Consider the following 14,314-nt stretch of genomic DNA (forward strand, 5'->3'; position numbering starts at 1 on the left):
CACATGGCCTAAGCAACAATAATAACACATGACACACATCTCAGTTTAATGTGAGGCCGCAGCAGGTCTGGGACGTGCTATAACTGTGTACGACTTGACCTTGAGCACCACACTGGCGACTCCTCTCAGGTCTGGCAGAGAGGCCTCATCGCTTTCAGCAGGGACGAATTGGAAATCTCTCAGCAAGTAGGCAGTGAACAGAAAGAGCTCCATTTTGGCAACAGACTCCCCCAGGCACAGCCGGGCCCCCCCTCCGAAAGGCAGCAGTGCGCGCGCAGAGCCTCCGCCGCCCTCCAGAAAGCGCTCTGCAACAGACAGAGAGTGGCTACTGTTCACTTGATTTCAACTCTGCTGAGCCAAGGGAAAGGAATGCGCTGCAGCGGCTCAGGAGCTACCTGGTCTGAAGTGGTCGGGCTCAGTCCACACTGCAGGATCGTGGTGTGCTCCGAACAGATTAGGAATGATGACAGTGTTCTTGGGATGAAATAGCCTGCAATACTGAACATGTGCAATACAGAGTAGAGATTGTATAAGGTTGAAATGCATAGCAGGTAACGGAGTTAGCAAGAATACTTCCAAATCAGAGCAGTAGTAATTTAACTCCAAACAACTGGTCTTTGTGTAGACCTGCTCACTTACATCAGAGTTTCTCAGCCAGAACCACAGTCCTTAAAGGGACAGCTCACCCTAAAATCCAAAATACATATTTTCCCTCTCACCTGCAGTGCTATTTATCCGATCTATATTATTTCTCTATCGTTGCAACGGCCTAAAAACTGCGCTTAGTGCCAGGCGAAGCACAGATTAGTGGGTGTAGACCAGCGCACTTGATATTTTGGTGTCGGTGCTACAGGCGGCCTTAAGCATTATAACCACGCCTTTTAAGCGTAAAATTATGCACAATCTGCTCATTGGAGAAGTGCAGTAAACGAATCACAAGCTTCCCTTTTAAGCTCAATTCCACGGAGCGATCCAGTCCGGTCAGAAAGCCAAGCGCTCTGAGCTCCCCCTCTGTCTCCATATATAGGCTATTATTCCATATTATTATGCTTCTCAAACCAATCTAACTGCAGTTTAAATACTGCAAGCATGTAAATACGCTACACTATAGCAAGATCAAAGTGAAAAGAATGTTCTAAACGCATTGGCTAGAAAAATATAGCCTATCCTATATGTCATGATGAGATTAGATTGGTGAAAGTTTGTCCAGAATGATATCGTTTTCTCTCCCCTGCTGCACAGGTAGGATGATGCACATAAATATAGCCTACATTATGTAAAGTCATTGCAGAAATGTGTTTTTATTGTAAAAGTAAATGTGAAGTAGGCTAAGCCAAGTCTTATTGGAGCAACATCACATGAAGTCACAGTAGAACCGTGTTATGGCTGTCACTCATCTAAATCACGTTAAATCTGCGAGGGATATACAGTATATACCACCTGGATTACATATATGTTTCACATAGGGTTGTGTTTTGATTTCGCGATTTAATTTTGTCCAATATTGAAATGTTCCACAATTGCATGTTGTGTTAAGAGAAACATTATTTCGATCTACCACTTACCCTATTTAACACATTCACTGCCAACAGTTTTTTTTTTACTGTAGGTAGCTTCTGCCAAGGGTTTTTTTGAGGATTCTGGCTCATCTTTCAAGAGCAGAGGATTATTTTCTGCTAGGAATTTGTGAACACAAAATATCTCAAAAGAACTAATAGAATGTGTGCTTTCTCTGTCTAAAAGAGTTAGTTTGTAGAGTTAGTAGTTATGTAGGCATTAGCAGTTGAATACAGCATGGTTTCAGCGTCTGAAAAGGAAAGTTGAGATAAATGCCTTTTTGTGAAATTCGATAGAACAGTCACTTTAACCATATATTTTTGGCATCAGTAACACATCAGACATCTAAACAATAGTTCTGAACAGTAATTTCCTCCATAACACCACCCCCACCCCCCTCTCCTTCAAACTCCTCCCTCCGTGTGTGTTCTCCTCCTCCCTCCGTGGCTCTGCAGCGGGCGTGTCACAAGCGAGTTTCTGCTGTCTGTGCTGCCTGGCTGCTGGCGGCCGCTCTTTGGGCGAGTCTGGATGGGGCTCGTTCGTTTTCGTTGTGAGCTCAGCTGGAATGAAGCTGCGTGCGATTCTGGGCTTTCTGCTGGTGTTTCAAAGTGTGTTGCACCCATAATCTATTATGCAAATTTGCAATCCCCCACCGCCAGCTCCCAGCGCGAAAGCGAAAGTGTTTTCGCCAATCCATTTTCATGAGAATGGCTTCCTCACGCTGCTGTCTTTGCTTGGCTTTCTCTCGTCTGGAGAGCACTGTCGCCACTTAGTGGGTCGGTAAAATAGGTTAAACACATTCAATAGCTCCCATATTTTTTATAGGAGATGTAAAAGGGTTTGATCCACGTCCACCGTCAAAATTTTTTTTTTTTTTTTGACGAGATAACTCGTCGACGGCAGTCAACCGTTGTATTTTTTTTGACAAGATATCTCGTCGACGGCAGTGAACGTGTTAAGCTCATTTGGTTGCTATTTCTTGTCAAACGGATTAGCCTCAATGCATACTGGGAGATTTCACATGTGTGGCTTTGTGCCTGTCTGATGCGCGAGAGAGATGGAGTGAGAGAGAGAGGGGGGACAGAGAGTGAGATGGCAGAGGAGAGTCCGCGCAATTACGCACAATAATAGAACCAGCAAACTTTTTTTCCATCAGTCATTGTGCCTGTCTGATGCGCGAGAGAGAGGGAGTGAGAGAGAGAGAGGGGGGACAGAGAGTGATGGCAGAGGAGAGCTCCGCGCAACCGGCGCACTGAATAGGCCTGGTTTTGAAAAGCGCTAAGTAGGGCTGGGCGATTAATCGAATTTTAATCATGATTACGATTTGGGCTGTCCACGATTATGAAAACAAGATAATCGACATCAAACGATTTTGCGGCGCTTGTCTCTCTCGTTCTTTCTTGTGTTGTAAATCAAGCGCACCCCTTCCTTTGCTCGGCCCCTCCCCCAAAGCCCAAAGCACACCAGCTCGAGTTGTGAATGACTGTCGTGTGAAGAGCCACGGCACGTTTCTCCTCCCCGCTTATTTCCGTGGTAGCACAAGAATAAGATGACAGAAGTCACAGAAAGAGAGCCGCTGGTCGAGAAGAGAGGTGAAACAACGTATGTGGGGTGGAAACACTATGGTTTCACCGAGTTTAAAGGTCCTTACACTGCGCATAATCATATCTTGCACTGTTTGTTCCAAGTCTGTGGCTGTGATTGACAGGTGGGTCAAAACTCGCATCGCAATTCCGTGCTGTATATTCGCATCGCTCTTGATGTGTAACTGATGTGTAACTTACACATCAAGAGCGATGCGAATATACAGCACGGAATTGCGATGCGAGTTTTGACCCACCTGTCAAGATATGCGCGGTCGTGGCACCAGCCCGCAACACGACCTCTCCCTCTGTTTAATCACTTGAAATCCACTCACAAAGTGGTCTATGACCAAGAAATAACGCTAAATGAAAGCCCCATCTAGTTACTCCTGCCACAACACAGCCATCGATTCAGGACACTCTTTACAATGCGACCGCATATTCAACAGCTAACGAGCTGACAGATAAACATTAACAATAGCCTATTATGAACCTAAACGTTAGTCGCTTTGGATAAAACCATCTGCCAAATGAGTAATTTGATGTAATGTAAACGAACGTTACTCAATAGCGTTCTCATTTGGTTAGATTTGAGGTTTAAGGACTACTAGTTCAGATGTTTACCAACATATTGAATGTAGATTAATAGTTGCAGTTGGTTGTGGCAGTTCACTGCAACATAGTAGGCCTACATATACTGTATATTTATTTTAGTTTTTATTTTATTTCTAAATCTTTGCACTTTTATTATTTATTTTCACTTATTTATTTATTTATTTTCAATTATATCTAAAATCCAAAGACATCCAATGTTAAAAAGAAAAGCCAGTGTCAATGTTCAATAAATTCATGATGTTCTCAATGTCAATGAGTAATCGTGTTAAATAATCGTGATCTCAATATCAATCAAAATAATCGTGATTATGATTTTTGCCATAATCGAGCAGCCCTAGCGCTAAGTGCTAAATTAATGCCAGGGCGGAAGATATCGTTAGGCCGGTATTTAAGGCCGAAACGCCCATTCTGGCCTATTCTGGCACTGTGCCACGCCTCTTTGGCGTAAAGCGCATTTCGGGGCCGAAAACCATGTTGCTATCTTCCCGAGGCAGGCGCAAGGCACGTTTTTCCCGAGGCAGGCGCAAGGCACGTTTTTTTTGCGTTTAACGCCAGTTTTTGCGCCTAAGGCCTGTACCAAGATAGGGCCCATCGGCAGCAGAGTTTCTGGCTTCTCTCCGATACAATGGAACTGGATGGCACTCGGCTTGTGGTACTCAAAGAAACACAAAAAATACATTTGAAAAACTCACAGCATTGTCTCTTTCCAGAAATCATGAGCCGGTTACTCAAGATAATCCACAGACTTTGTTGTGAGCAGTTTCATGTAGGAACTATTTTCTTTTGTAGGAACTAGATGGCAGCAGCGGGTGTTGTTTCTTTGAATACCACAAGCCGAGTGCCATCCAGTTCCATTGTATTGGAGAGAAGGCAGTCATCTCTACATCCGATATCTCCAAAACTCAGACAACTAACACAAAACGATATAGATGGATAAATAGCACTACAGGTGAGAGGAAAAATATGTATTTTGGATTTTAGGGTGAGCTGTCCCTTTAAACGCTTCAGGTAGATTTGCTGTGAAATAGTCTATATAGCCTATTACCGGTAGGTTTGAATTTACTCACTAACTAGTAATGCACAAACCCATTCAAGCTAGCTACATTTCTGGCTGAATCCTGATGAGTTCCAGGTTTATTTTGCTTTGTGTTTTTCTCATGGTTTTAGTTTGGTTGGCTGGCTACTTCATCAAATGGGAAATCCTTGTTATATAGTGTTGTTTTAAATCCCCCCGCCCCCCCCCCCCCCCCAAATTGTGCTTCCATAGCGTTGACACTGGCCTGGCATCAGACATTTCTAAGCAGTTGTCGATGGGCTAAACAACATTTTGGAGCAAAATCTAGGAGGGTTGTTTCTAGGGCTGTGAATCTTCACTGGCCTCACGATTCGATTCGATTACGATTCAGAGGGCTACGATTCGATTACGATTATCGATGCATCTCAATGCATCTCGATGCATCTTAAATCGATGCATCACTTTTTTTCCCCAATACATGATTTCTTTTTTCTCACTTTCTTTTTTCTCACTGTGTGGCTACTTTTAAAATAAAAGTGCATTTGGAATTGCATTGTATTATGATCCATAATTAAAATAAACAACTGCATGTACTTCCAATATATTTTATTAGATTTTTTATTTTTTTATCTTTTTAATACAGTAATCCATTTTTGACATTTGTGAATCGATGCACGTCCGCATCGCGATGCATCTTATAATCGATTATTTTTGACACCCCTAGTTGTTTCTGTGTCAGACCCATGAATCCTTCTGCTTCTAACAACATCCAAATCATCTCACCACCTATGTTGCTTAAATTCTACTAGAGATAAAACCATATGAAAATTTCACATCACGATTATAGTGACCAAAATTATCATGGTTATCAGTATTATCACGGTATTGTTAAAATGTGCTGAAAATGTTCAAAAAGTACTAATACACTCACAGAAATCATTTCACCAAGTCTAATATTGAAAACTCAGACCGAAAAAGGATTGATACACTCACTGAAATCATTTCTCCAAGGCTGCGCGTCTGCATCTGGGAGACAGTTGCCAAATTTCGTTGATGATGGACAGTATTTACCATGTTTTTCAAAGTGTATGGTTGTCGTAAGGAATTTGATCACGGTTATCGTAAGGAACTTTATCACAGTTATCATTAAAAACCGGTTATCGTTTCATCTGTAAATTCTACATGTTGTCAACTGTATTGCAGTCACTGCCCTGTTTCTGTTTGTGGCATGCTGTGTCAGTAGCACTGCTTGTTGTAGCTCAGCTGACCTGCTGTCTCTGACGGCTCTGTGCGGCACCGCCAGTGGGGCTACAGGCCTGAGTCTGAGCACCTCGTTGATCACAGCACCCAGCACAGGGAGTCTGTGTCTGTCGCTGTACTTTGGGTAGCGTCCCTCCAGTACCGTACGCAACTCATCGTACACCCTGCCCTGCACCTGAAGACGAAAGCGTTGAGAGGAGAGAAACGCACTGAGTTAAAATGCAGTCAGTGTTTGCTGAATATGGTATGTGCTGGGTATGTTATGACAATGTGCTGTAGCCTACTTCTGGTCTGTGCAATAGGAATGCCACAGTCCAGTTTAGCCAGGCTGCAGTGGTCTCTGTCCCTCCGATGAGAAGGTCCACAGTGGCCATGTGGACATGAGTATCTGTCAGGAGCTGGAGACAATACATACATTCAGTACACCAGTGTTATTTATTTTTGATAGTCTAAGCTAAGGCATTGTTGTTGTTTTTTACAGAAAACAGTTTTTACATACACATTAACCCTTAGGAGTAGCTGGATTGGGCCGATTTTCAGAAATATCGCGATATTTGGGAAATATCACAATTTTGAACATTTACTTTCAGAGGCTCCAGCAGGCTCAGTTAAAGCGAAGTGAAGTTTCTGCTATCATATGAAACTAGAAGACCTTCGATTTGTACCAACCATGACATGCTAGTTTGTCAGGAAGGTTGCTAAATAACACTCCAAAGTTAGGCAAAATTTTGGCGAGGGGAAAAACATTTTCAAAGGGGTCCTCTTTTTCACAGCCTAATGTTGGCAGGTGTGTGTGTGTTGTCGGTTGTCGGTTGCAAAGGTATGAAGGATATAATGGAAAATCAGTATGTAAGAAAGCCCTAGAAAATAATTATTTAATTATGAACTTGCATTTAATAAAACCTTTTATTATAATAAATTTGTGTGTGTGTGTGTGTGTGTGTGTGTGTGTGTGTGTGTGTGTGTGTGTGTGTGTGTGTGTGTGTGTGTGTGTGTGTGTGTGTGTGTGTGTGTGTGTGCGTTTGTGCGTGCGTGCGTGCGTGCTTGCCCGTGTGTCTCCATTTGGAACCAGCTAGTAGCCTTATATTTTTATTTAGCCTTTCTGCTGCTATTGCATGGTTAAATCAGCAAATTTCATTTTATGGGGGGGAGTATATACGTAGTGGAAGTGGTCCCTGGGAAATCTGGTTTGGTACGTAGTGGTACTTGGTCGGAAAAGTTTGGGAACCCCTGGTATAAGGGACAGTGTGATTTTGGTTCATTTCAGTTCAATACATTTGAACGTGAGTTTGGATTGGAAATCAAAGTCTAAAATAGGGGGGAAGGTAGTACATGGCAGTATAAATTAAATTGGATTGAAGTACAATTCATATTTCTGTATCAGTATAGTAGATGTATTACCACTCCATCTGCTGTGCTGTGACGCTGGTCCAGGCCCTCGAGCAGACAGCCTGTGATGGCCTCGTCAGATGTCTTGTCTTGTGACTGTACATGGGACAACACAACACAACAACTAGTCAATATGAATAGTGCAGGAAATAGCAGAGTGGGGATTGGCTGATCCAACTCACTATTTTGATGATTTGAGACAAGGAAAAATCAATGTGGGCTTGAAATGGGACATGTGATTGAATTGAAAACACGTGCTTCCCAGACAGATGGTGTCTGATATTTCTCACAGTGTTACCTCTTTTTCTGCACTATAATAATTGATCCAAGTTGACTAGATGACGCAGAAGTGTTTTCATGCAAGTGAATTGAGTTTCAACTTCACTCGCCTTTTGATTGTGACTAGGCCTAGTTGATTTCACGTGGTGAGCCACATTGATGTTTGGATTTAAATGTGTTTTGGGGGTAATTTACTGCACAGAAATGCTATGCCATTACATTACATCACATTAACTCTTTGGCAGATGCTTTTATCCAAAGCGACTTACAATAACACATTTTTGTCAACAATAGAGCAATCAACTATGCAACACAGTCTATGACAACTACAACATCTGAAGGAATAGTGGTAAAGTTAAGTTAGTAAGTAGTTAGTTTTTGTTTTGTTTTTTATTATAAGACAGAGAGAGAGAGAAGGAAGTTAGTTTCAAGAAGGGCCCAGATGGAGCCTGAAAAGGTGTGTCTTTAGTCTTTTCCGAAAGATCGGCAGTGATTCGGCCGTCCTGACCGAAGGTGGAAGCTCGTTGTGGTGCCAGGGACGAGAAGAGTCGCGAACGGGCAACCCGTTCTCACTCTGAGCGCATCGCATATTGACGCTTTGTCCTGTCCCTTGTGCGTCGCTTGTTACTAACATGGTACCCTTGAGCGACACATGAAACGACTTGGGCTTTCCGACTAAACTCAATGCAAACCCATGGAAGTCATCTTTGACGCTTATGGCAACTGCTCCCCTATTAGCCTAACTGCTCCACCATTAGTCAACTGCTCGCCCATTAGGGTCTGGAGGAGCTAACCTCTCCCAGACCCTAACCCTAAACCTAACCTCTCCCACCCCATGCCTAAACCTAACCTCTCCCAGACCCTAACCCTAACCCTAACCTCTCCCACCCCATGCCTAAACCTAACCTCCCCCAGACCCTAAACCTAACCTCTCCCACCTCCCACGCCTAAACCTAACCTCCCCCCAGACGCTAATGGGGAGCAGTTGACTAATGGGCGAGCAGTTAGGCTGATGGGGGAGCAGTTGCCATAAGCGTCAAAGTTGACTTCTATGGGTTTGCATTGAGTTTAGTCGGAAAGCCCAAGTCGTTTCATGGGTCGCTCAAGGGTACCATGTTAGTAACAAGTGGCGCATAAGGGACGGGACAAAGCGTCAATATGCTACGTGGTCGGAGTGAGAACGTGTTGGAACGGGATGAGCGGAGCGAGGCGTCCCGCACTGGCGGAGCGGAGGGCACGGTGAGAGATTTGGAGCCTGACCATAGATTGTAAGTACAGGGGGCCTGTCTGGTGTACTACCCTGTAGGCCAGAACCAGTGTTTTGAATTGAATGCGTGCCGAGATGGGAAGCCAGTGAAGGTCACGGAAGAGGGGAGTGACATGAGAGAATTTGGGTTGGTTGAAAATCAATTAGTTTATTGATTTATAGACATGTTAGACTCAGCCCAATCCGTTTCACTACTGTAAGACTGAGAATATTACTATTTAAATCTTTTCATAACGTTAGGTGGTGCTGTTGGAAGCCTTGCATCGGAGAACCAATCATGAGTGTTGTGGGCGGGCCTGCTTTCTGGGGGCAGTGACACTCATGCAGAACCGGTGTCTCGCAAAACATCGCCGCATTTGCGGAGAAACATATGAATCACTTAGAAACAAACATAACCTGTTAATAGGACGTGTTTCATCCGGCCCCGGCGGCTAGAGGTCTTTCCCCCAGCGATAAGCCCGACTCCCGAGGCTAACGTTACAGAGCCGGCTGATGACTTCACACAAGTTCACAGTAGCAAGCGGACCACTTCCGGGTAGGAAAAATTATTGTAAAATAAACAACAGGTATAAAATCTCTTTGCAGCACATCAGTGTCTTGCTCTATATTGGAACTATGAAACATTGCATTGCCGCTACCAAATAAAATTCTAATAATAAATGTAGGTGTGTCTGCTGCCGGCCATTCTCGCCGGGCTCGAAGAGAAAGATTTTGACAGTGAAATTCCCAGACGTTTGGTGGTTAGGTGGCGCTGTTGGCGCCGCTCACCAAACGTCTGGAAACCGAGACTATAGACACGTGTATGTGTCAGGCATTTGCTACACCAGCAGGACGGGGTTTGGAGTCTTGACACATTGGCTGCAAGTTGCATTTACAGGATTTCCTCTAACCACCAGGCCAATCTACTGGTACTTTTGACCTGTCTCTTGAACTGGGACTTGAACAAGATGGCATATGAACTTTTGGAAAAATCTGGTGAATGTTAATGAAACCTTCTGTATCTTTGTAGCATTTGTTATTACAAACCTTGTAATTGCTTAGGTGTGTCATTATGATGTCATCTCTCTTGGCCACTTCTTTCAGGAGACGGGCAAACGGAGGATTGGGTAATTTCTTTGAGAAGAGAGAACATCACATAATCTATGAAATCCTATTCTGAATGTGGCTGTTCGTGCACACTGTACTTTATAGTCATCATAGTGAAGTGAACATCTACTCACTCTGAGCAATGGGAAGGAGTCCAGAGCAGAAATCCACGAGGAGCCCCACAGAGCAACAATGTCATTCAGACAGCTGTGCAGACGCTGCAGCTCCGCTGAACTCTTGTCATACTATAGAACAAAACAGGTTTAAGTTATTATACCACCCCCTGAAATACTCTGTCCACTAACAGTGTCATTGCACAACACATTATGAATTTAAACATTGGTTCTTATAACTCAAACTCCTAAGATGGGCAACATAAACAGTGACCTTGCCCAGTTCTCAACATTACCAGGCAACCAAGCACTGCCAGAACCACACGAGCCAACCGCCCCTGAACCATACAAGCCAACCGCCCCTGAACCACATGAGCCAACCGCCCCTGAACCATACAAGCCAACCGACCCTGAACCACACAAGCCAACCGCCCCTGAACCACACAAGCCAACCGCCCCTGAACCACACAAGCCAACCGCCCCTGAACCACACAAGCCAACCGACCCTGAATCACACAAGCCAACCGACCCTGAATCACACAAGCCAACCGCCCCTGAACCACACAAGCCAACCGACCCTGAACCACACGAGCCAACCGCCCCTGTTCATTGATGAAAAACAGATTTTTCCATCTAATACTCTCCTTTTCATTTCCTGGGAGGGCACACACTGCGCGGAGGGAGGACACACTGCACTGAGGGGAGAGGACACACTGCACTGAGGGGAGAGGACACACTGCACTGAGGGGAGGACACACTGCACTGAGGGGAGAGGACACACTGCACTGAGGGGAGAGGACACACTGCACTGAGGGGAGAGGACACACTGCACTGAGGGGAGGACACACTGCACTGAGGGGAGGACACACTGCGCTGAGGGGAGGACACACTGCGCTGAGGGGAGGACACACACTGTGCTGAGGGGAGGGTACACACTGCACTGAGTGGAGGGTACACACTGTGTTGAGGGGAGGGTACACACTGCGCTGAGGGGAGGACACACACTGTGCTGAGGGGAGGGTACACACTGCACTGAGGGGAGGGTACACACTGTGTTGAGGGGAGGGTACACACTGCACTGAGGGGAGGGTACACACTGCACTGAGGGGAGGACACACTGCACTGAGGGGAGGACACACACTGCGCTGAGGGGAGGGTACACTGCACTGAGGGGAGGACACACTGCACTGAGGGGAGGACACACACTGCGCTGAGGGGAGGACACACTGCACTGAGGGGAGGACACACTGCACTGAGGGGAGGACACACACTGCACTGAGGGGAGGGTACACACTGCACAGAGGGGAGGGTACACACTGCGCTGAGGGGAGGACACACTGCACTGAGGGGAGGACACACACTGCGCTGAGGGGAGGACACACTGCACTGAGGGGAGGACACACTGCACTGAGGGGAGGACACACACTGCACTGAGGGGAGGGTACACACTGCACAGAGGGGAGGACACACTGCACTGAGGGGAGGACACACACTGTGCTGAGGGGAGGACACACTGCGCTGAGGGGAGGGTACACACTGTGCTGAGGGGAGGGTACACACTGCGCTGAGGGGAGGGTACACACTGTGCTGAGGGGAGGACACACTGCGCTGAGGGGAGGACACACTGCGCTGAGGGGAGGGTACACACTGCGCTGAGGGGAGGGTACACACTGCGCTGAGGGGAGGACACACTGCGCTGAGGGGAGGGTACACACTGTGGTGAGGGGAGGGTACACACTGCGCTGAGGGGAGGACACACACTCACTTCTTTTCCAAAAGCCAGAGTGGTGATGACATTACTGGCTGCCACAGTGAAATCCTCAGAGAGATCCACAGCACGGCCCTGATAGTCCATCAAAACCTAAATGGTAAAAGATACATTTTCAGCCATGAATAATAGATCCTTGTTTTAAATATTTCATTTAAAACCCATGCATTTGTAACAAGTCGTCTAGATTATTGTAATGCTCTACTTACTGGTGTTCCAAAAAAAGTTATTAATAAATTTAGATTGGTTCAAAATGCAGCAGCCAGAATACTCACAAACCCGAAGAAATGTGATCATATTACTCCTGTTTTAAAATCATTACACTGGCTGCCGGTTGATTTTAGAATTGATTTTAAGGTGCTCTTATTGGTTTTTAAAGTCATGCATGGACTTGCCCCTGTCTATTTTAATGACCTCGTATCTAAATATGTTCCTGTCAGAGCCCTGAGGTCCGCAGATTCCCTCCAATTATGTATTCCACTGTGTAGAACTAAAACATATGGAGAGGCTGCTTTTAGTTCCTATGCCCCTAGACTGTGGAATAACCTTCCTTTAGAAATCAGACTTTCTTCTTCCGTTGATATTTTTAAGAAAAATCTGAAGACCTACCTCTATAAAAGGGCATTCTGTTAGGAACCATTATTTTCACTTATTTTAATTTGTACCATATTTCCCGTCATTCATTTTTATGCTTTTATGCTTTTCTCATTTTACCACTAACATGTTTTGTTTTGTGTGTTTTGCTGACATTTTATCTCACTATTTTATCTTTCTGTAAAGCACATTGATTGGATTTTATGTTTGAAATGTGCTATATAAATAAAGTTTATTATTACTATTATTATTATTTGTTTATGGGACCATTTTGGAAAATACCCAACTTTTGGGATGATAGAGTGGAATGGTAAAGCTGTCTGGATCTCTCCTTTTCCATGTCAGGCTATTACTTTCTTTGCATGATCTACTTATTGATGCTGTCTTGCTATCTGTTCCCACTGAGTGTCTCCTGTTCTGTACCTGTCGCAGGTGCAGCGCCTGTCTCTCAATGACATCATGCAAAGAGCGCTGGGAGCAGCGCTGCAAAGCACCATGGACGAGACGGCGATGTGCCTTCCATTCCTCGCTGTAATCGCCCAAAGAGATGGAGCGCCCGCCCCCAGACACAAGATCTCCTGACACAGGTACGTAGAGGACAACACCATCATGTATCCATAACACTGTGGGGCTCAAAATTTCGCAGAAGATGTTTGAGTTCTTTACCTGTGTAAGAATGTGGTCTCCCAGCAAAGTCTGACCATTTCTTGACCAGTGCTTCTCTGATGACTTCACTACTATTAAGCACCACCATAGCTGAAGAAAACCAAAACCAAAATACAAACTAATAACAGGTTTTGAAACCATGGAGAGTCCCAATGTAGACATATACAGTACTGTAGATAAGACATACAGTATATACATTTTCTAAAAGCCCTGAGTCGCGTTATTTCTGTCAAAATCTATCAATGAGGTCAAATGCAGGAATCTGAAATTGACTGATTACTAGTTTTGCCACATTTAAGGCGGTAGATGCTTCCATAGCGTCGTGCCAGGTTGGTCAGGTGGATGGGCAGGTGGTCGTGTGTCAGCTCCATCATATTGCCTAAGAGAAGGAGGCCGGGAGGACCTGGGAGGGAAGGAGAAGCGGAGCGGGAAGGAGGACCTGGGAGGGAAGGAGAAGCGGAGCGGGGAAGAAATTGATAGAGATATTGCAGTAGTTTGGATTCAACTACTGCATTGAGGAGTTAAGAGAGACAAAGATAAAAAAAAAAAAAAAAGCAGAAAGTTGATTAGTAATTGAGTCCAGTAGATCAGGTTGTGTTGAATATCTGTCACATTCATATGTTTGTGGTGATTTCAAGTAAGCTAATAAAGCAATAAATATCAAATTGGATTGAAAAGAAAAGTAGATGGCTACCTGTAGACTTCGTTTCCTTGTGATCTCCCTGTATGGATCTGTCTCTCTGTCCAGAAATGTAGATCCATAATGTCACCAGCACTACAACCACTAGCACAGCTACCACACTGATCACTGATATTTCTAGAGCCATTCTGTGTCTTAGTGCTGTTTCCCAATTCAACAAGCTTTCCATCTCTCTGCTGGCTCCTTTATAGACGGCTTTCTATGCAAGGTCATCTCATAAATGCGCACGCATCGCCGGGGTAGAAAGCTGCTCCACACCATATAGACTGTATGATCCACACCATATAGACTGTATGATCCACACCATATAGACTGTATGATCCACACCATATAGACTGTATGATCCACACCATATAGACTGTATGATCCACACCATATAGACTGTATGATCCACACCATATAGACTGTATGCTCCACACCAT

At 44.8% G+C, this 14,314-nt stretch overlaps 1 protein-coding gene across 1 annotated transcript; it reads right to left on the minus strand.

The window, feature by feature from the left end:
• Nucleotides 1–45: 45 nt before the first annotated feature.
• Nucleotides 46–14,019, minus strand: cyp21a2 (cytochrome P450, family 21, subfamily A, polypeptide 2; the record flags this gene model as incomplete). Its single annotated transcript, XM_083644981.1, is given in 13 exon segments — nucleotides 46–305; nucleotides 396–482; nucleotides 485–498; nucleotides 6,039–6,205; nucleotides 6,315–6,428; nucleotides 7,432–7,515; nucleotides 9,992–10,078; nucleotides 10,186–10,296; nucleotides 11,930–12,025; nucleotides 12,950–13,104; nucleotides 13,193–13,282; nucleotides 13,473–13,631; nucleotides 13,887–14,019. Coding segments are annotated over 13 exon segments (1,557 nt in total).
• Between the last annotated feature and the right edge of the window lie 295 nt (nucleotides 14,020–14,314).

Source organism: Poromitra crassiceps (assembly GCF_964638095.1).
Source record: "Poromitra crassiceps genome assembly, chromosome: 1".
Classification (NCBI taxonomy): Eukaryota; Metazoa; Chordata; class Actinopteri; order Beryciformes; family Melamphaidae; genus Poromitra; species Poromitra crassiceps.